Raw genomic sequence first — 23094 nt, 5'->3', positions numbered from 1 at the left:
CACGAGTTTGTGAGCCTCGACATTCAAGCTGCTAAATTCATGGATAATATCACAAAAGAGTTTTCCGGTGTATGATTTCATGCATGATCGCCCTGTAGATCGTTGGGTTCTTCTGTTGTATGTCGTCCACTACCATTTTGCAATCCCGACGCCACTTGAATGCTCCTCTCGTACAAATCATCCGCTAAGGCAACGCCTCCCTGATGTGTAGTATTATGAAAAATAATGTTTTTCGATTTGACAACTAAATGCGGGACCATTGCTTGGATCCGCGCATGATCGTTACTCACTCATGCGGACTCCAGGAAGTTTTTGGTTATTGGGTGCAACCGATGAGAGACGTAGCACAGGTTATCTACAACCGGTTTGGATGGCGATCCAATAATAGGCTAGGTGTTTAGTCATCTTGGCATGTTTTTTTGCCGGTTGTGACAATTATTATCTTTACTCCTTTTGTGCTTCTTTTGTGAGCCAGTACTGAACATAAGCCTTTGTTTTTGCACTATTAATCAATAAATTGGCCGCATGCATCACTCTGATGCAGGGCCGGAGGTTTTTCTCCTTTTCAACAAAATGCAAGCCCGCAATGTAACTGATGATTCCAATGGCAAATCCCATTTCTCTGTATATACGAGCAGATAGTCCGGACACAAAACGTTCATTCAACGGGGTTCCCAAATCCGAGTAAAATGTTTGGATCGCCTCAAGCCCATATATGAGTGAGAAATGAAGATGTCTGAGCATGTCCGCCAGATTAGTCAGACACTCCGGGCTGATCTCAAACCCAAGAAAAAGTCCTCACTCTCTTTCCATTATATCCTCTCCTTCTATTCTGATCAGTTGAGCAGAGACGGAGCTAGGGTTTGGGGTGCATCGGGGCTAGGGTTTCGGGGAGGAGAGGATAGAACATAGTGTGCATAAAGTGAGGACCAGACAGTTCTTTTTTGCTGGGTTTGTGATGGAGCTGGGATATCCGGACAACCTCATGTCTCTCCCACATATGGCTAGGTTTTGGGAGAGTCTCAACATTTGGCCTGACTTCATTGAAAATTGTTTGGCATGTGTTTTTGTGTATGGACGTGTTTCAATTGTCCGCACTAACACATTAGGGGAAATGGGCCCCTTCCTTGGACATGCCCTTGAAATTATTGTAATTAAATATAAGACATTTTTACAGTTCAATTAGTAAAAATACAATCGTTCGTAATGTAGGAAAAACAAAGCGTTTTTTACGAGCAGAAGTAATACATGAAAAAATAGTACAAAAAAATTATTAGAAAAATTCCTAGTCATTTCTTAAGAAAATACCCACTGAAAAAATCTTAAGAAAATCTTTTGAATGGAAAAACAACACTACTTTTTTTAAACAACGAACAACCTTTGACAATCCCTCCCATACTTTTGTTTATAGCTTGCCTTATCATTCTACAAAAATATTTCCACCCTTCATACCTTGTCACTCGGCATGCTCTCTCTCCCCCTCCACTGGTCATCCTCCTCCTATGGTATCTTAACAAATTTGAATAATTTTAAAAGTTTATTATTGCAACAACCAAAACCACAACTAACAACATCTGTAAGAGAAATGGAAAACATCTTATGACGTCTTCAATAGTATGTGCAATTTTGTGTGTTGTAAACTTGAGATGCCCACTAGGTGAGTACACAAAGCAACATGATCACTCTAAATCAACATAATCAAACACACTAGAGGCCTTATGGTTGGGGCTATTAGTGCGTAGATCGAGTGTGTTGAGGGTTTAGGTAGGGACCAAGTGTGTTGAACTTAAGACATGCCAACAAAAAGTTAGACAAGTGAAATGTGTTGAGACTATTAGTGCATATATTGGAGTTGTTGGTCAAGATATGTACTCCTTACAAACTCGTGGTGGGAAGCTTTGAGCCAGAAATCTCATGGTATTGCATAACTAAGGATATACAACAACGTCGTTCTTCAAAACAACGTTTGGATCAATCGTGGATTTGGAAATGTTCATGAACTTAAAAGTATGTTGGCAAATTTGGATTTTTTTCATGATTTTTAAAATTGTATACAGATTAAAAAATGTTCATGAATTAAATGGTACCTGAATTTAAAAATGTGCACGAATTAAAAAATATTCCAGTGACTTCAAAAAATGTTCATGAATTAAATGGTACCTGAATTTAAAAATGTTCACAAATTAAAAAATATTCCAGTGGCTTCAAATTAAATGGTACCTGAATTTAAAAATGTTCAAAAATTAAAAAATATTCCAGTGGTTTAAAAACATTTATGAATTCAAAAAATATTCACAAATTAGAAAAATTGTTTGTGGTTTTAAAAATTATTTGTTAATTTGAAAATACTTCATGAATTTGAAAAATGTCTGTGAATTTAGAAAAATAAAGAATTTATAAAAGTTCAGAAAATTTTAAAATCATGAATAAATAAAAGGAAAATAAAAATAAAAAGAGAAGAAAAATATAAAAATGATAAATAATAAAAATAAAAGAAAAAACCCCAAAATGAAAGAAAATCTAGAACCCTTCCAAAATTGGATGGAAGGTTCCAAAAATTCACCAAACAGTTCCTCATGCTCTTGCTAAATGGGCCAGCCTGCTTGACACACTTATAGATGACCACGACGTTAACAGTTACAAAAGGCGCTACATGGTATTCCTGTCTGAGCTAATACTGTCATCCAACACAAAATTATTGGGCTACATTTTTTTCTTGGACCGTGCATCTTGAAATACCATGTGATCGTGAGTGCCAAATTGTGCAGTTGAACTTTTAAGCACTTAGGTTGTTTATAAACTCAGCATACAGTCTAACTGCCAGTCGCTTGGCGACCAACTCATGTTTTCTCCATCTCAAAATAATCCCTATATCTATATCTATACTAGTATAAAAAGATTCAAAAGGACTGACCCAACTAATGTTGGCCATCAAATTATGACAATCGAATGACCTAAATTGCTCTAGCGACGAGCGCTCAACATATTTAACTTGTAGTAATTAGTATCATACTGAATATGGACAATTAGCATTAATTAATCATATACTTCCTCCGTTCCTAAATATGAGTCTTTTTAGACATTTCAAATGGAATACAACATACAAATGTATGTAGACATATTTTAAGGTGTAGATTCACTCATTTTGCTTCGCATGTAGTCACTTAGTAAAATCTCTATAAAGACTTATATTTGGAAACGGAGGGAGTATTAAGATATGATCAATATCCACCTAAGATCCGTGTACAATTAATATTCTACCAAATATCAATCTGCTAATATCCGCGTATGTATTAGTATTTTTCGAGATTTGCGTACGTATTAGTATTTTTTTAGGGATGCGTGCGTATTAGTAAATCATGGTTTCTCTAGCCGAAGCTATTGTGTTGGGCCAAAAGATAATCCAATAGCGTTTATTTTTAGCCCATGACAAGCACGAGCCTGCTATACATTTGCTCTCTGCTTCGTCGGGTCCTCGACTTCCGCCGCCACTCGGCCGCCGGTTGGCGCCTCTACCCGCCGCCCCACTTCGCCGCGACGAACTCCGCCGTCAGATTCCTCCGCAGCGGCGGCAGCCTCGCTTAGCTGCTTGGCTTGTCCTCGCCCACCACGACGGAGGTAACGCCTCCTTCCTTCCATTCTTACCAATCCATCTCCGCGATTAGTGCTAGTTTACACGTGTGATGTGCGCACGTTGCAAGCTCCAAGGGAAGAAGTACCCAGTCATGGATGAAATCCTGGTCATAATCGAGGATGTAAGCGAATAAGATAAGCTAAGCATTGCGTGAAGGGAATGATGTAAAAGCGTGCAATCTTGTTCTCCTAGCTAAGCATTGTTCCGGTCATATACTCAGTAAAAAATTGTAGTCGTGGGGAATACATAAGGCAGTTTATTAAAGTAACAAAGTGGGCCTGGAAGCGTGTGCTGTTAGGCAGGGTCGCGTACGTGTTATATAGGTCCATGGTGATTGACAGATTACAGAGAGATCAGCCGGTATGATCCCCACGCTAATCTTAATAACCGTCTGATTATTACAACAAGCAGACGCATGCGCTACACCATGGACTTATTCTAGAACATATGGTTTATACAACATCATATATACGTACAATTCAACAATACAGATATACCATTACGACAATACAACAAATATTCCACAAAACACAACTACTTTTTATTTGGAACTAGTTGGAGCCTATTGAAATGGCAGCTTGCCGTCCTTGTTGACCAGCCCTGGTTGCTTGAATGGCTTCGTATGCTTTAGTTTGCTGGTTCGCCTTCCGCACACAACTCCTTATCAAATCTGTCTCTTATTGTCAGCAGCTCTTTCAGAGCACCCCCGATTTGGATGCGGTCTGTTGGTGTCTCTTGTGAACATGAAATTCCGGTGCACAGGACTGAAGTGATGCAAGCAATTCTCATATCCATGATGCTGTTAGAGTTTGAGGTGCTTTCTTCGCCATCTTTTCTCTCTGCTAGTAAGTGCCGGTCTATGACCTCTGTTGCCCTGTCTGGCAATGCCATTTGCACATACTTGTGAAGGCCCAAGGATTCTCCAAATTCGCTGTCTGTTGGCCTTCTTCCAGTGAACATCTCCAGCAACAGTATGCCGTAGCTGTAGACATCGCCATGGATTGAAACTTCGTTGCCCAGTCCATACTCTGGAATTGAAAGAAAAATGTGAGCAAAATGAAATGAGCAGGCTAAATAACCATATTTAACTTAAGAGTGGTGGGCTGGGTGTTCAATCTTGAAAACCAATTCCAGAATTTTAAAGGGGGGTTATTTTAGAAGAGAGTTAAGTGCTACAAAAGCTAAAAGCTCACCTGGAGCGGCATAGCCGATTGTGCCTCTCATTGATGCCCAACTAGTTGATTTCTCTGAGTCTTGATGTAGAAACCTTGCAAGCCCAAAATCACCAACATGAGCAACCATTTCACCATCAAGGAGAACATTGCTTGGCTTAAGATCACAGTGAATAACTGGCATTGGCTTATGTTGGTGAAGGTATTCGAGTGATGATGCTACATCAACTGCAATCTGCAGTCTCACACGGAAATGTAGTGTCCTATTTTCACCATCTTCCATGGGATTGTGGTGTAGCCATTTGTCTAAATTTCCATTTGGTAGGTATTCGTACACAAGGGCCTTGAAGTCACAATTTTGAAAATCAGTGCTTGAGCACACCGTTAATATCTTCATAAGATTCCTATGTCGAACGCATTTCAGGGTCTCACATTCTGCAACAAAGCTTTGAGATGCACCTCGCTGCATGAGGTTGAGCACCTTCACAGCAATCACTACCTGCTGGTCATTTATCATCATTGTTCCCTTGTACACTGAGCCGAAGCTTCCTGCACCAAGGAGGTTGTCTGAAGCAAAACCATTAGTTGCACTGACCAGTTCAGCATAAGAAACCCTCAAATATTGCTCGTTGATGGATGATGTCTGCTTGTTTGCTTTCAGTTTCCTGCTCTTACTGTAGAATGTCGACAGTGCAAATACCAATGCAATAAATACAACTGCACCACATATGGAGAATATTATGACCAGTTTCTGAGTTGGTTTCTTGGTGGTGAGATTGGAGCAATGTGGCAACTTCAGTTGAGGGATTCCATCACACAGGCCATCATTTCCCATAACTGAGGCAGAAGCAGAAGCTGCATTGCTGAAGATCCCATCTGTTGGAACCTCACCCTCCAAGTTGTTGAATGAGAGATTCAAACCAGCAAGCCCTTCCATGCTCCCGAGGAACTCAGGGATGCTCCCTGAGAGATTATTATGGGAAAGATCAAGCATCAATAGGGCTTTCATCTTCTCGATCGAGGATGGAATTGACCCTTGAAGGTTGTTCCGAGATACATTCAGATACTGCAGTGTCTGGCACTCTCCAAGGGAGATTGGAATCTCTCCAGATATTAGATTACCGGAGAAGTCAAGTTCCCCAATATTCTTTAAGTTACCTAATTCTGTAGGCAAATCCCCGGTTAATAGATTATTTTGGATATTCATATAGATGGACAATGTATTTATAAGGAATAGGTCCTTAGGTATTGAACCAACAAGGCTGTTGTGTGAAAGGTCTAGTTTTTGTAATGGACATCCTATAAGACTAGAAGGTATACCTCCACTAAGCATGTTGCCACCAAGATGAAGTACACTTAGTTGTGTAAGATTGCCAAATGTTGGAGGGATCGATCCTGACAAGTCATTCATTCCTAGGATTAGCAAATTTAGTCCCTTCATTTTGCCAAGAGAAGTTGGAATAGTACCCTCTAAATGATTACCATATAGAATAAGTGTGTGCAGATTGGTCAAGTTTGCCATTACTTCAGGAATCTTTCCCGTTATGCTGTTATCTTCCATGTTAAGGAACTCTAGATTTGTGGAAAGGGTGCCTACTGAACTCGGTATTTCACCTTCAAGCATGTTATCACCTAAATCCAACATTTGCAAATTACTACAATTGCTTAGGCTGACCAAGAAGCCCCAGTCGGCATCTTGTGTTGCTTGAATCTGGTTTTTGGCGACGGTTAATACGGACAAGCTCTTCATGTGACTTCCCAGGCAATTGGGAATTTTTCCTGTTAGGGAGTTATGAAGGAGCTGGATCATTTGAATCATAGAGGCGTTACACAAAGAGGGAGGAATATGACCATGGAATTGATTATAACTTGCAAGGAAGAGCTGTAGATTTGGAAGGTTGTTTCCCATGTCAAATGGAAAAGACCCATTGAGGTTATAATTGCTTTGTACATTGAGAACTTGGAGGTAGGAAAGATTGAATAGCAAAGGAGGCAATGGCCCCACTAATTCATTATTGTCTACGTCGAATTCAGAGAGGAAGTGCAGGTTTCCAATCGAGTGAGGTATGGGACCTGAAAGGTTATTGAAGGACAGAGCAAGATTGTCAAGCAAGTTGAGGTTCCCTAGTGATGCTGGAATTTGTCCAGTTAGATGGTTGTGCTGAAGATCTATAAAAAATAATGACGTGAGGTTTCCTAACCCAGATGGGATGCATCCTGTCAGGTCATTATTTGCTAATTCGAGCACCGAGAGAGATGAAAGGTTATGTAATGATGGAATACTCCCTGTTAGGTTATTTGTGTGCAGAATAAGAAAGGCCAGTTCCGAGAGATTTCCTACTGAAGTTGGGATAGAACCAGACAATTGATTTGAACTTAGAGAGAGCATGTTCAATTTGACGAGGCTACCTATGCCAGGGGGTATTTGTCCTGTTAGCTCATTGTTTCTGATTTGCAGAAACTTCAGATTAACAAGGTTGCTGATCTCTAAAGGGATGGTCCCTGAAAGCTTGTTGAAGCCTAGACTGAGTACCTTGAGATTGTGCAAGGAGCCAAGCTCATGTGGTATCTCCCCTTCGAGCTCGTTCTGGTAGAGCACAATTGAACGAAGGTTGGTCAAGGCACCAAGCTCCCGTGGTACCTCCCCTTTCAGCCTGTTGTATCCAAGGCTGATGCTCTCGAGATGCCAGCACCGTGAAAGCGACGGCGGAATAGCACCATCCAGAGTGTTGTTTGACAGGTTGAGACGCTTCAGGTACCGCAGGTGGCCAAGTGTTGATGGCATGGCACCATGCAGGCGGTTACTGGGGAGGCGGAGCCACCTCAAGAATGTAAGGTTGGCCACCGAGGTGGAGATAGTGCCCAGAAGGTTGAGGTCGCTGAGGTCCAGCGCCACGACCCGTCCACGGCGGCGTCCTCGACTGCCACATGCCACGCCGTGCCATTGGCACGTAGGCATGGACCGGTTGCCCCATGACTCCAGAGCTTGCAAGGGGTCATCGCTTATGAGCGACTTGAAGGATAGGAGAGCAGAGTGGTCACTGGAATTATTTGTGGCGATTCCAGCATGTGAAATCGGTGCTGACCCCGTGCTGAGAATAAGTGCAAGGAGCAGAGAAACAAGAATGGGGAACTCTGCACCTACCATATTTCTACCAAGGCTGCTTTTGCTCACTTCTTCTGGTTCTAGACAAGTGCACTGTTCTTCTCTACATTTTATAGATCGATGGGTGCAAGGCAAGTTGCTCAATAATTCATGCAGGAAGATTCTTAGAAACTGATGTGCAGTCGACTCGTCAAAGGGCTTCTTCATTTCATGAATTTAATTATCTTTTTTTAGTTTGCTGTCAAACTGAGGAATACACAAGTCAGTCAACGAAGTACTCAAGGCATGACCTGTAAGTCAACATCACTCATCAATTCTCTGGTCAATGTAGGGCTTGCGAGTCATCTACGTTTGATTTATGCATTATTGTCTTCTGCAACTAAAAATTTGCAGACAGCGATAGGAGTGCTGCCATTCCACTAAGAAGAAACACAACTATGCATACAAGAGCACGGGACTGGCTCTATCAAACAATAAACCAAGCATGTCATCCAACAAAAGGCATAGCGCCAGCGCCCGACTTTACTTAATTGACTAGTTATTATATCTCAAGTTTTTTTTAGAAAAAGCATAGCGTCCAACTTTATAAATAAAAGCCAAACCAGCGAAGTCATCCAACAAACGACATAGTCAGATAGTTTAAGCCAAGTACAACCTACAGAGAGGCAAGAGGGCACGCAGGCCAGCAGAACAAAAGTTCAAGAGTGACTAAAAGCAGCTAAACTCTAGGGGTGTAACGCCCGGGCCAAACCCACCGATTTTTGACCGTTGCGCCTGGCTACCATCTAGGATCTAGACTGGCACAGATTAACACTAGTATTCCTATGCACTTTGCCCTCACTTGTGCGTATCCAGGATCAACTTTCGAGTCGGTCACCCATCCTCAAATTGCTCCGAAGCCATGCACACTTAACTTTGAGGTTCCATTCAGATGGGTTCCCGAAAAAGATGCACCTTGTTGATATGAGTAGTCTATCATTTCTAATCGGGATGTCACAACCCACTAGCGTGAGTAGCGTCGATCGAGCGGGGCACAAGACGCTGGCAGAGGCACGAATCTTGGCAATGATTGAGGCGAAGGCATATGCCAAGGTTTATTTTAGAGAAATATGTACTGTTCTTTTCTACATTTGATATTTTTTCTGAAGTGTCATTGGGGGGGGGGGGGGGGGGGGGGGGGGGGGGGGGGGGTTATTGATTCAGACGACATCCTCACAGACGTTACAACAATGCACGGCCAGGCCATTCACACAAAGAGAGATCGAGAGAGATGGAAGACAGAGATTTACATGGTTCTAACCCACACCACTCACCGTCAACTGATCCAGAGCCCCCAGCCAGGCATCCGCATGGCATGGCAGCGCTCCTCGCTATGCAACCTCTCGCGCTATAGAGCTGCATATTCCTGCCAACAGCGAAGGACATGGTTCAGGGAGGCGGAAGACGACGGCGTTTTGATGCTTCCAAGGGTGCCAGCAACAGAGAGTGAAGGTGGCCGGCAAGGCGCCCCCAACGGCAGCACGCACATCAAGCTCGTGCAGGTTTTGGACAGAGGCACAGTCGATGCCGGTGCTCACGCCCACAGTCCGCCAGAATGCGCACCAACGGACACCCAAAGACCAGGTGATCTGCAGTTTCCAGCACGACAGGGCAGATCGGGCAGCCAGCACCCGCCTCTTCGACGGTAGTCTTCCACAGGAGGACGTCGCGGCTGTGGCTCCGGCGTTGGACAAGAAGTCACCTGAAGAACTTCACCCGCGACCCTACACGTGAGCCGTAGATAAAATCAGCATTTGATAGATTGATGGGTGCAAGGCAAGTTGCTCAATAATTCATGCAGGAAGATTCTTGGAAACTGATGTGCAATTGACTCGTCAAAGGACTTCTACATTTCGTGAATTTAATTACCTTTTTCTAGTTTGCTGTCAGATTGAGGATATACAAGTCAGTCAACGAAGTACTTAATGCATGAGATGTGAGTCAACATCACTCGTCAATTCTCTAGTCAATGTAGGACTTGCGAGTCATCTACGTTCGATTTATGCAATATTGTCTTCCAGTTTGCTGTCAAAGGACTTCTACATTTCGTGAATTTAATTACCTTTTTCCAGTTTGCTGTCAAATTGAGGATATACAAGTCAGTCAACGAAGTACTTAATGCATGAGATGTGAGTCAACATCACTCGTCAATTCTCTAGTCAATGTAGGACTTGCGAGTCATCTACGTTCGATTTATGCAATATTGTCTTCCAGTTTGCTGTCAAAGGACTTCTACATTTCGTGAATTTAATTACCTTTTTCTAGTTTGCTGTCAAATTGAGGATATACAAGTCAGTCAACGAAGTACTTAATGCATGAGATGTGAGTCAACATCACTCGTCAATTCTCTAGTCAATGTAGGACTTGCGAGTCATCTACGTTCGATTTATGCATTATTGTCTTCTGCAATTAAAAATTTGCCGACAGCGGTAGGTGTGCTGTCATTCCACTAAGAAGAAATATAACTATGCATACCAGGCTCTTCAGACTCACAAGGTTGCCGATCTCAACTTGGATGGTTCCTGTTAAGCTTGGTGTGGCCTAGATTGGTTACCTTGAGACTATGCATGGAGCCAAGCTCATGTGGTATCTCTCTCCCCTTTGAGCTGGTATTGGAGTACCGCAAGAGCCCTAGCTCGGACAAGGCAGCGAGCTACCATGTTTTCCCCCCCTTCCAGAGATGCTTCCGGTACAGGTCCATAGCCATGACTACGATTTCAGTTCACCTCAGCAAACCAACGGCACAAGGGGCTGTATGAGGAACGGTGCCACGTTAAGGGGGTGTGGATGCAAACTTTGAAGTTAAGGGGGCTGGGTGAAATATCATGCCAAGTTAAGCCACATTAAAGGGGGTGTGGATGCAAATTGTCAAAGTTAGGCAGGGACGCGTTCCTGTTATATAGGTCGAGGTGTTTGACAGATTACAGAGGGATCGGCCGGTACGTCAGCTTGATCCTCACGCTAATCCTATATATGATTTTTTGATGGCGTAATCCTATAGACGTGAGTAAGGATCAATCGAACCGGCTGATTACACAATCAGAATCACGCGCTACACCCTGCACTTGTTCTAGAACATACTTATACAACACTGTATATACGTACATTCAACAATGCAGATATACCATTACACTAATACAACAAAGATGTCACAAAACACAACTACATTTTTGTTTGGAGCTAGCTGGAGCCTATTGAAATCTGTCTCTTATTGCCAGCAACTCTTTGAGAGCATCCCCGATTTGGATGCGATCCGATGGTGTCTCCTGTGAGCACGAAATACCAGTGCCCAGAACTGAAGTGATGCAAGCAATTCTCAGACCCATATTGCTATTAGAGTTTGAGCTGGTTTCTTTGCCATCTTCTGTCTCTGCTAGTAAGTCTCGGTCTATGACCTCTGCCGCCCTTTCTGGCAATGCCATTTGCACAGGATTCTCCGAATTCGCTGTCTGTTGGCCTTCTTCCAGTGAACATCTCCAGCAACAATATGCCGTAGCTGTAGACATCACCATGGATTGAAACTTCGTTGCCCAGTCCATACTCTGAAATTGACAGAAAAATGTGAGCAAAATGAAATGAGCAGGTTAAATAGCCATATCGAACATATAAAGCCTGCTAGGGTACCCGCCCATCTGGAGGCCTTCGCGCGCGCGCAATGGTCGGCCATTCGATCAACTCGCTCGATCGTTTTTCACCCTCGATTTTTACTATTCATTGCTATCTTTTGTTACATCTTTGACTGATTTACTGGGTGACTGCCACTGGGCCCATAAAATCGTTGGTCCACGCGGCAGCGAAGTGCTCGTCGACTCGGTTGGTGACCAATGAAGACGCCCGTGAAAAAACCTAGATCGAGCAGTCAAAAGGATCACGTCCTCCTCATTCCTTCCACTCCCTCGCCTCCTCCTTCCTCCCCATCCGGCGGCGCCTCCTCCCTCTTTCCCACGGCCTCCCGCATCGCGCCGCCACCGGCTGGCTCCTCCTCCTCTCTTCTGGAGCCGCCACCGGCTGGCTCCTCCTCCTCTCTTCTGGATCGGGCGCAGCCGCCATAGAAGAGCATGGGCTCGAACTGAGTGAGGAAGAGGTGGTTTGCGGCCATGCGGGTGAGGAGGGCAGCCTTCCGCTGAACGCCACCGTCCTCTCCTCGAGCGCCTTCGCGGCCAGAAGAGGCAGATATGTACGGAGGATCCACGAGCTTGGTGCCATCCGTCCCGTCCGTCGACGCCCACCCCCTCTTCCCCAACGCGTAGGTGCTCTCTTCACTTGCGTCTTCGCTGCCTCAAGTGTGCCAGTGAGTCTGTAAACCCTTCTCTAATTTCTATCTCTCTCTCCCTCTCTCTTGATTCGGTTGCATTGCGTTGCAAGAATTATTATTGTGCAGAGGTGGCTGCAGCTATGCACATAATTATTTCTAAAATTGTGATCTGTTTTTGAGGCTGTAGATGCGACCACCAGCTGTTTGTATAAATCCTCACGGAGGACTGCTCCGGGGAGGACATCACGTGTGTTTGAAAGAGAGGGATGGAAAAGAGGGGGCTGCAGTGAGAGGAGAAGAGGAAGGAATTGAACCACATGTTATTTCTTTGTCATCAACGTCATCCCACCATTGTAGAGATTTTGTTGGATGACATGCGGCCCATACTCTCGCCCCTTGTCCTCCATCTCTGTTGGTACCCTTTCATGGTTTCTTGTCCACTTCTTTCATGATTTATTCTTTTCAAATAGTAATTCAGGCTGTTATACTAATTTGATTGATGTGGGTGGTGTAATAATTCAGGTCGTGCAGGATGGTCTGCTAATTTCCCTGATGCTTCATCAGGTTTCGCTTTTTGATACATTGATTGATTCCCAATTTGATGCAAATAACCAAAATGAATGAATTGATGTGGCTGTTATAATAAATTTTCCTTATTTTGTGTGTGATTATGCTCAGGTTTTGGAAGCATCGGGCTAAGGGGTGATTATGCTCAGGTTTTGATGCAGGTACTTTTGAAATCTGAAACTTTGGTTTGGTATGACATGCAATACTAATAAGATTTGAATAGATAATATAGTTACTAGAGTCACTTCATACTAATGCGCAAACTTATTTTGCATTGCAGTGAGATTCAGATAATTTTAAGAAACACACGTAAAGGAGTCCAAACAGGACGGGCTCGGTGTACATGGTTTTCAGTTAATGCAGGTACTTTTGAAATCTGAAACTTTGGTTTGGTATGACAAGCAATGCTAATAAGATTTGAATAGACAATATAGTTACTAGAGTCACTTCATACTAATGCGCAAACTCATTTTGCATTGCAGCGAGATTCAGATAGTTTTCCTACTGTAGAGTTTTGGAGCTTGCTCTGTTAATCCGTGTTATTTTTTGTATCACAGTTTAGGTCTGACCAGCACAAGTGGCAACAGGCAGTAGTGGAGAAGGCATGAAGAGGCCCACATATGAAAATCTCAACTATTCTAGGATTTTCGAGGTAATTTCTCAAACTGAAAAGCTCAACTAAAGGAAGACACCTATTTCTATGCACAGATTCTTTGTTGCTAGAAGAATTTGTAGAGAGAAAAATGTCTCCCCCGTTCATTGCCTTTCAGATTCATATTTGAAGTCTATTGTTCTTAATTTTAGTTAACTAATTGCTTAATTTCTTGTTGTTTCAGCTGCTGACCATGTGATTGGTAGCCGACGATTTCTTCATGGGTTGCTGATTTCTCAAGTTTTGCCTCACACAAAAGAGGGCTAGCAACACCTTTGACAGAAACAGCCAACATTCAGTGCAGATCCGGTATATTCTGGTTGTCTTCCATTTAGTTGACGGCATGCAAGACTGATCTGATGCATCTACTGCTTGTTGACTTGGTTATATTTATCTATAAAGGTAATTTCAGTGTTTCCTTTGTGTGAACATTTCTTTTGTTACAGATTTTACCTGCTTGACGAAGTGCAAAAAAGTAAAATGTATCATTTATACAGCTAACTGGAATAAAGAGTAGCATCGTCTCTCAACAAGATATTTTGTGTGTTCCGCGCCAAATTTGAGTGATACTTTTATGAGCGCCTGGCGAGGTTCTCAGCAAGTTTAGTTTAGGCATAATTTTCCTCTATTAAATAGTGCATTGTAGACAGTGAAACTGTTCCATATTATCCCATGCTGTAGTTGAAATGGTGCATCTGCGTTATATATTTTGGGAAGAGCTGCAGTTCATGATCTTTCTTTATAATAATCATACCAATCAGTCAAGATAGTGTGCAGACTTTCTGCCTATTTTTCTTTCTTCAGGCAGGAAACACATGTTAATTTCTTGACCACCTCCAGTGATCCAATGTCAGATGGAGTGTTTAAATATTTTGCTCATGCTTATTCCCGGACGGCCGGACCCACAGCTCAATGGAATGAGTTGTACAACTTTTATTCAACACATTATATATACAAGTATACTGATATTTTATGGTGATGTTATACTATGAATTAATGGTTAAGATAACACTTTTTATAGATGATTTTCCTCATATTGCCAACATATTTTTGGTTGCGGGTTGATACATAACATTATTTTCTCTTATCTTCTTATGTTGTATCTATTTTTTCATGTAGATACTCTATCTGGTAAGGTTCTAATTCACATGGTTGCATGGCCAATGAATGAATATAATTAGTTTTCACAATGTATATTTTACAATTTCTCAATGCGTAAACGTGTCAGGCTCTTAGGTTAAAGCTAATGCCCATTAAAATGGTTATAAATAGTGGCCTCTATCAGTAGGCTGAGTCTCAATGTTGGTTTTGATATGTGATCGATGCATTTCATCAAATGGTTAACATATCAGGATTGCATATGATTATCTTTGAGTGGAATTTGTGTCTTTGATTTTTCACAAATTTGTATTGATATTTGCGATAAGGTGGGTGTTGTGTGTTGTGTGCAGGCCATGGGTAATTTTGTACTATTTGTTCAAGGTGTCAGCATATGTATATTATTCTTATAGTCTTTACATGCTCATTTAGTTCATTCATGTTTCCTTTGCAGTGGCAGTGGTGCAGAATATATCCTCTGCCATGGAAGGAGGTATTTGATGCTGTCAGATGGCATATAGGTCAATAATGAGGTGACTGCCGGGGTAATCTCAGGAAGGGACAACAACACAAATTAACTTTGTTGACAAGCTCACGATCACGGGTAATAAAGATGATTTTAAGTAATGTTCTAATTTCTGTGAATTTCCTTGTTAAATGTCCTGAAAGAAATAAGAATGGCATACTGAATGCGAAGCATTATTTCATTTATCTACATTTTTAGGAAAGATAATCTTGGATTGCTTTTGCTTTGATGGATTCTGACTTATCAGAATATAGCCTCCAGCCTTTACACATAGAGACTGATTTATCACTTTGGATGGTTATATTTTTCTCTACTGCATAATGACCTATGTACATTCATTTCCTCTATAGTTTTTAATTCTACACCTTATTTCTTATTATGGCGAATCATTGGTATCACGGAAATGTTACTGTACCATTATGTGCAATTGTTTCTTATTGATATCATCGTAACAAGATGGTGAACTTATCAAATGTAGGGAACAAGCCGTCCTGCAGTGTTTCCATGTACTGCAAGTTGACGACATGCTATTACCCGCCATTGTGTGTGTTTTGCATATTTTCCTATTCAATACTATGAAGTTTTCCTCTGTTATGCTCTTCTCAGGCATGAAGGCCGACACTGATTATCAAGTGGTATGGCACTCTTCTTTATCAGCTCTATCCCATCCTGTAGAGGCTTTGTGAAAATAACTCCATGTTATCTTCTACATAATTTTGCATTTCTTTGCAGAGATAAGATGTGAATTTATGGTATAAGTTTCAAAAGTTTGGCAGAATCCTTGATCTAAAGTGAAATAGAGTTGTATTGTCTCCTATATGAGTTAAAACTTCTTGTAATCAGTAATTAGCCATGCATTTTGAGGGTATGAAAGTTGAACAAAATTTGAGTTTCTTGGTTGCATGTTACAGAGTGTTGTACTAAACAAAGATGAGTTGCAATGAGTTTTATATATTTAGTTTTCAATTATAAAGATTTCTACAAAGCACGAAACATTTCCGATTCTTTCTGATTTTGTGTGCATGTTGTCGCAGGTTTATTTGAAGAATTGTATATATTTATTGATACAACATCTTCCAGTATAGATCTTAAATGACAGCAATATCTGAAGTTACTTGTGTCTGCTTCCCCTCTTGAAATCAACATTTTGTTTTGATTTTTCGGTACTTAAGTAAGGTCACTCATCAGTGAGCAGGAAGTGTCTTCTCGGTACTTGTGTGATGAAGGCCAAAATTGGTTTTCTAACTTATTATTGTAGGTGCTTTAGAAAGTGCAAGTATGTGTCACAATAATGCCTGGAAATCAGCCAGTGGCTGGATTATTTGAGCTATTTTGGCGTCTCTGCCATCCTATAGTTGTTCAGTTTTCTCTTTTGAAACGAGGCTATCTAGAGGATTTCATGTTGTGGTTTAGGAAGGTAACTATTCTTGGTTATAGTGAATGATTTTGTTGGATTATTTGTTCATTTGGCTATCTTAATGCAGTCCCATGTGCATACTTTTTGCAGGCATCAGTGAAGATTGGGAGGTAGAGAGGGATTGCTCAAGTGGAAACAGATCAAGAACCAGAAGGAGCTCAAGATTTCGCTACTTCCTTGGTAATAGCTTTGTGAGGTAATTAAGCTAGCTACACGTGTGTTTGTTTTCTGCTATATCGAGGTCACTATTCTATTTTAGAAAATAGAAACATGATGTGTGATTTAAGAGTAATAGCAAATGTTGTTAGCATGAATAGACTGTATTGTACGTACTAACTAGCAACAAAGTCTAATTCCTCCCACGTAGCGGTTGTCAATGTAAACTTGACCAGCCCGGACTTTATGTACTTCCTGCTTTATTTTTTCTTTGATTTAGCGAACATACAAATGCATGCGATAAGTGTCAAATTTAGCACTCAACGACACTTATTTTCGGACAGAGGAAGTAGTTACAAGTAGGTGTGCAGTTAGAATTTATCTGACTTTGGGTTTTCACATCTTGTTCGAGGTCTTGAGCCCTCATAATTCATTTGAACATGTTGTAATTTATTTTTGTTTATACTATAATCCGAGCTAATTAGAAATTATATAAATGCATTTTCTTGATAAATTAAAGCTTATGTTGATGTGTATTCGATTTTGATTTCTTTTCTTTCGTCATAGATCAGTTAAATATTATCCAGGACCATGCACCCGCCCTTGACAATGGCTTCCAGAAGCTAAGGTTGCAGGGGTGAATTAAAGTTTGATTTTCCAGCAGCGAGGTAACTACTACCGATGGAGATCAAACTAATGAGCTCACGAAAAAAAACTATAGACATCAAACACCGAAGGAGGTTAGTTTTTACCTGAGTGGAAACAGCGGTCGTATCGTCTTGCTGGAGCCTCCTTTGTCATGGAAAGTCACCAGCTTCAGGGAGTGCCAGCACAGCCGGAACAGACGCGGGGAGTGACAGTGGCAACTGCGTAGATTTGGCTCACCCATACGAGAAACGGTGGCGCCATCTACCGATTTCGTGGCTCCGAGCTGCAGTGGGAGCTGCTGGGCCGTAGGGATGCAGATGGAGCCGCTGCAACTCCGAGCTGCCGGGCCGCCGAGATGCAGATGGAGCCGCAGCGCCTCCGAGCTGCAGCGGGAGCTGCTCCACCGCCAAGTTGCAGTGTGAGCCGCCGCGAAGATGGAACCCAAGGTGCCCTCGTCCGCCTCCTCCAGCTGCTTCCTCACTTCACTTCAGTACGAGTACAGGGGGAGAGGAATGGGACGAAGACTGGTGGATGGAATCAAGACCAGCGGTCATGCGAGACACGTGGTAGGCATTGTGCTACGTGGTGGCAGCTCGTGAAGCAACAATTGACGTGTGTTGTTGTCTCTCAGCACGTGTACGTGGTAGGCATTGTGCTACGTGGTGGCAGCTCGTGAAGCAACAATTGACGTGTGTTGTTGTCTCTCAGCACGTGTATCTTGAGGGCATGATTGTAGTTTTCTATCTTTGAGGTATGTGATGTTACTCAAACTGCCAGCCTTTTGGTTTCTGATTTTAATGAAAGCAGGGAGGCCCTCCTTAGGGCGCTTGAGTTTGTAAAAAAAAGACTAGCAGTCAACCACGGGGAAGAAGATTAGGACAGAATTGCAACAGATGTAGGCCCATATAGCGGCTATGCTGGACAACAAGGTCATTTTCAATGATGATGGCACGTGCAGCAATAGCTCAATTAATGTTCATCACTTCAATGCGCCGATATGATGTTTGTCTGGCTATCTACTTTCCTTGCTAATAACATTATAAATAATCAATCGTAAGCTTGTTAAAACATTATGTATTATTACTAAGTATATTTTGATTTGTGTCTGAAGTTTTCTATCATCACTCTTTCAATTATGCGGATAACCTTCATAAACACACACACAGAGATAGAGACAGAGATTTGTGCCAAATATTTGCAACAAATGCATATACTAAAATACTATTTTACTTCGGCAAATTTGTGCCAAATATTTGCCTTTTTTTATACACTGTACAGAAGTAGGCTGCTTTATAAATACAAAAAAAATCGTTCGCATTAAAATAGGCCAGTAGAAGGCTTCCAGTACACAACGTGAGGGCCTCATTTTATAGATGGATACACAACACATAGCATTTGGTTACTGTGATCCTTATATGTCTTTCTACTAATTAATACAAATTGATAAACTTCACTTGCTAACATTTTCCTTATCATTAAGCAGCCAAAATGGAAAAGGTCAAGATTCCAACAAAGGTGCTTCTAGACGCTATGTTGCAGCAACTTGGCCTCCCAAGCGCATTATACTCAACAAAGAAGGGAAAGCCAGCTGGTCTTGATGCAACAATTTACTTCTATGGGTGTAAGCACCATATGAACAATATACTTCCAAGAAATTCAATATCCATCCATGTGTATGGCAAAGTTGAAGAAGCACAAGATCAGCTAGCAGCTGAAGCTCTCAAGTGCATGGAAGGCTCTTACAGCAAAGTTTTGCAAGGCATAAACTATAAGAAACTACAACTGGCTCAGGAAAAATGCAAGTCTCTTAAGCATAAGCAAAAAGAACAAGGAATAATAGACTATTTTAGCAACAGCTGGAGTAGCAGCCTCAGTGGAGATCACATGGCAGCAAAGGAACTTTATGGCATAATAAATGCCAACTTCACGGCCGGGTCAACATCAAAAGACAACAATCTAAATCATATTTTGTCACACATAAGATATGTTGCTGACCGTCTTAGTGATACAACTACACAATCAGAGGATGATCTCCATCAAATAAACAAGTACTATTGGAGCCTAGCCGGCGACATCGAAGGTATTTCGGCTTTGGGCAATACCAACCACCAATCACAGCCACTGTAAAGAGTTGCCGAGGCAAGAGGGTCACTCTCAATGCCAGTGAAGCACGTCACGATGGATCTATCTAATGTTTTCACTTCGTACCGCCTATATAATGTGTCTTATGACTATCATTGTAGATAATCATTCATAAGCTTCTTAGAACACTTTATATTATTACCAGGCAACTATCTGCCAACAGTAGCTACTCATTTCATACGCTACAATAGGTATCTACGAACTTTAATGATCACTCACTCTATCAGTACTTGGTTTGCTCTCGCCCTTTGCGCCATCGTTGCAACGGGTCATCTAGCATGAACAAAGGGTAAGCATATGCTTTCGCCTTCAAATGCACTTCCAAAGGAGTGCGCTTGATCATCTACCCAATATAAGCAAGTTGCAAGAGCCCCTTGTTATATAACTCAGTATTAGTATAGATGTCTATCAAGACTTCTATGTTTATCGTCCTTTTGGATCTTATGTAAACCCCTAAGACCATCATGTGCATTTAGCTATCGGTTATTTTCTGCTTAAACTACTGTGTGGTGTGCTTTTGAAACAACCATGATAAAAGAAATATATGCTTTCGCCTTCAAGTGCACATCTAAAGGCCTCTGCATAATTGTGTATCGAATCTAAACAGATCACAAGAGCCCTTTCCTACATGACTTAGTGCATCATTTCCAATCTTATGTACTTACTACATATAGTATATGAGCTATTCTTTTTAAACAACAATATATTAATGCATGCTCTCACAATAATTATCTTACACTCGGCCTTTGCGCCATTGGCGCAACGGGTCATCTAGTTTAACTAAAGAGTGGTGGGCGGGGTGTTCAATCTTGCAAACCAATTCCATAATTTTAAAGGGGGTTATTTTAGAAGAGAGTTAAGTGCTACAAATGCTAAAAGCTCACCTGGAGCGGCATAGCCTATTGTGCCTCTCATTGATGCCCAACTAGTTGATTTCTCTGAGTCTTGATGTAGAAACCTTGCAAGCCCAAAATCACCAACATAAGCAATCATTTCACCATCGAGGAGAACATTGCTGGGCTTAAGATCACAGTGAATAATTGGTATTGGCTTATGTTGGTGAAGGTATTCGAGTGATGATGCTACATCAATTGCAATCTGCAGTCTCACACGGAGATCCGGTGACCTATTTTCACCATCTTCTATGGGATGGTTGTTTAGCCATTTGTCTAAATTTCCATTTGGTAGGTGTTCATACACGAGGGCCTTGAAGTCATGGCTTTGAGAATCAATACTTGAGCACACTGTCAATATCTTCATAAGATTCCTATGTCGAACACATTTCAGGGTCTCACATTCTGCAACAAAACTTCGAGATGCACCTCGCTGTGTGAGGTTGAGCACCTTCACAGCAATCACTACTTGGTGGTCATCTATCCTCATTGTTCCCTTGTACACCGAGCCAAAGCTTCCTGCACCAAGGAGGTTCTCTGAAGCAAAACTATTAGTTGCACTGACCACTTCAGCATAAGAAACCCTTAAATATTGCTCGCCTATGGATGATGTCTGCTTGTTTGCTTTCATCTTCCTGCTCTTACTGTAGAATGTCGACAGTGCAAATACTAATGCAGTAAGTAGGACTGCTCCACATATGGACAATATTATGACCAGTCTCTGAGTTGGTTTCATGGTGGTGAGGTTGGAGCAATGTGGCAACTTCAGTTGAGGGATTCCATCACACAGGCCATCGTTTCCCATAATTGAGGCTGAGGCGGAAGCTGCCTTGCTGAAGATCCCATCTGCTGGAACCTCACCCTCCAAGTTGTTGAATGAGAGATTCAAACTAGCAAGCCCTTCCATGCTCCAGGAAGCCAGGAATGCTCCCTGAGAGATTATTATGGGAAAGATCAAGCATCAATAGGGCTTTCATCTGCATGATTGATGACGGAATTGTCCCTTGAAGGTTGTTCCGAGATACATTCAGAAACTGCAAGGTCTGGCACCCTCCAAGCGAGATCGGAATCTCTCCAGATATCAGATTACCGGAGAAATCAAGTTCCCCAATATTCTTTAGGTTACCTAATTCTATAGGCAAATCCCCGGTTAATAGATTCTTTTGGATTCTCATATAATGGACAATGTGTTTATGAGGAATAGGTCCCTAGGTATTGGACCAACAAGGCTGTTGTTTGAAAGGTCTAATTTTTGTAATGGACACCCTATAGACTAGAAGGTATGCTTCCAGTAAGCATGTTGCCACCAAGATAAAGTTTGCTTAGTTGTGTAAGATTGCCGAATGTGGGAGGAATCAATCCTGATAGGTCACTCATTCCTAGGTTTAACAAATTTAGTCTCTTCAACTTGCCAAGAGAGGTTGGAATAGTACCCTCTAAATGGTTACTATCTAGAAAAAGTGCGCGCAGATTGGTCAAGTTCGCCACTACTTCAGGAATCTTCCCCGTTATGCTGTTATCTTGCATGTTAAGAAATTCTAGATTTGTGGAGAGGGTGCCTACCGAACTTGGTATTTCACCTTCAAGCATATTACCACCTAAATCCAACACCTGCAAATTACTGCAATTGCTTAGGCTGGACACAAAGCCCCAGTCGGCATCTTGTGTTGCTCGAATATGGTTTTCGGCAATGGTTAATACGGACAAGCTCCTCAAGCGAATACCTAGGCAACTGGGAATTGTTCCTGTTAGGGAGTTATGAAGGAGCTGGATCATTTGAATCATAGAGGCATTGCACAAAGAGGGAGGAATAGGACCATGGAATTGATTATAAGCTGCAAGGAAGACCTGACCTGGAAGGTTGTTTCCCATGTCAAATGGAAAAGACCCATTGAGGTTATAATTGCTTTCTACATTGGTAACTTGGAGGTACGAAAGATTGAATAGCAAGGGAAGCAATGGCCCTCTTAGTTCATTGTTTTCGAGGTCAATTTCAGCGAGCGAGTGTAGGTTTCCAATGGAGTGAGGTATGAGACCTGTAAGATTATTGAATGCCAGATAAAGGAGTTCAAGCAAGTTGAGGTTCCCTAGTGATGCTGGAATTTGGCCAGTTAGATGGTTTCGGCTAAGAGATATGGCAGAGAGTGATGTGAGGTTCCCCTAACCCAGGTGGGATGCATCCTGTCAGGCCATTGTTTGCCAAATTGAGTTCCGAGAGATATGAAAGATTATGTAATGCTGGAATACTCCCTGTCAGGTTATTTGTGGCAAGACTAAGAAAGCCCAGTACCGGGAGATTTCCTACTGAACTTGGAATAGAACCAGACAGTTGATATGAATTCAGAGAGAGCGTGTCTAATTTGACAAGGTTACCTTTTTTATTTGAGAATCACCGGGGGGGGGGGGGGGGGGGGGGGGGGGGGGGGGGAGCTCCCCACCTGAATATATTACCCAAAAACCCGCCGGGGCAGCTAGTACAGAATTACAAAGGCACGACGCAGCGTGTAGAGAGGTATGGCAGGGGGTATTTCTCCTGTCAGCCTATTGTTTGAAATGTCCACAAACTCCAGATTCACGAGGCTGGTTATCTCTGAAGGAATGGTTCCTTGAAGCTTGCATGCCGCATAGATCGAGCACCACAAATTGTGCAAGGAGCCGAGCTCATGTGGTATCTCCCCTTGGAGCTGGAGTAAACCCAGGTTGGGCAAGGCTGCAAGCTCCCAGGGCATCTCCCCTTTCAGCCTGTTGTATTCAAGGCTGATGTTGTTGAGCTGCCGGCACCGTGAAAG

General features: G+C 42.1%; 2 protein-coding genes and 2 long non-coding RNA genes across 10 annotated transcripts; 1 reads left to right on the top strand and 3 right to left on the bottom strand.

Moving 5' to 3' along the window:
• Positions 1-3976: 3976 nt before the first annotated feature.
• LOC125521456 (receptor kinase-like protein Xa21) lies at positions 3977-7981 on the bottom strand. Its single transcript, XM_048686505.1, has 2 exons — positions 4828-7981; positions 3977-4662 (listed from the first exon to the last, which is right to left on the bottom strand). The coding sequence occupies exons 1-2, from the start codon at positions 7952-7954 to the stop codon at positions 4262-4264; spliced, it is 3528 nt and encodes a 1175-aa protein (XP_048542462.1). The 5' UTR covers positions 7955-7981; the 3' UTR covers positions 3977-4261.
• Positions 7982-10959: 2978 nt separating this feature from the next.
• Positions 10960-18275, bottom strand: LOC125521458. Its single transcript, XR_007289293.1, has 2 exons — positions 17375-18275; positions 10960-11493 (listed from the first exon to the last, which is right to left on the bottom strand). It is a non-coding gene; the product is annotated as an uncharacterized LOC125521458 (long non-coding RNA).
• LOC125521457 lies at positions 12502-18154 on the top strand. 7 transcript variants are annotated; one of them, XR_007289288.1, is made up of 10 exons: positions 12502-12621; positions 12729-12934; positions 13054-13136; positions 13331-13425; positions 13610-13827; positions 14978-15127; positions 15528-15684; positions 16308-16466; positions 16557-16662; positions 17190-18154. It is a non-coding gene; the product is annotated as an uncharacterized LOC125521457 (long non-coding RNA). The 7 variants fall into 7 exon arrangements; XR_007289286.1 differs by having other exon boundaries at positions 12506-12934; positions 16534-16662; XR_007289290.1 differs by having other exon boundaries at positions 12522-12934; positions 17210-18154.
• Positions 18276-20252: 1977 nt separating the features above from the next.
• On the bottom strand, positions 20253-22627 carry LOC125519042 (receptor kinase-like protein Xa21). Its single transcript, XM_048683931.1, has one exon. It carries the CDS (start codon positions 21210-21212, stop codon positions 20253-20255), a length of 960 nt encoding a protein of 319 aa, XP_048539888.1. The 5' UTR covers positions 21213-22627.
• Between the last annotated feature and the right edge of the window lie 467 nt (positions 22628-23094).

This window comes from Triticum urartu, chromosome 7 (genome assembly GCF_003073215.2).
Source record: "Triticum urartu cultivar G1812 chromosome 7, Tu2.1, whole genome shotgun sequence".
Lineage (NCBI taxonomy): Eukaryota > Viridiplantae > Streptophyta > Magnoliopsida > Poales > Poaceae > Triticum > Triticum urartu.
The sequence above is the reverse complement of the archived record's forward strand: the minus strand, read 5'-3'. Positions and strand labels throughout refer to the sequence as shown.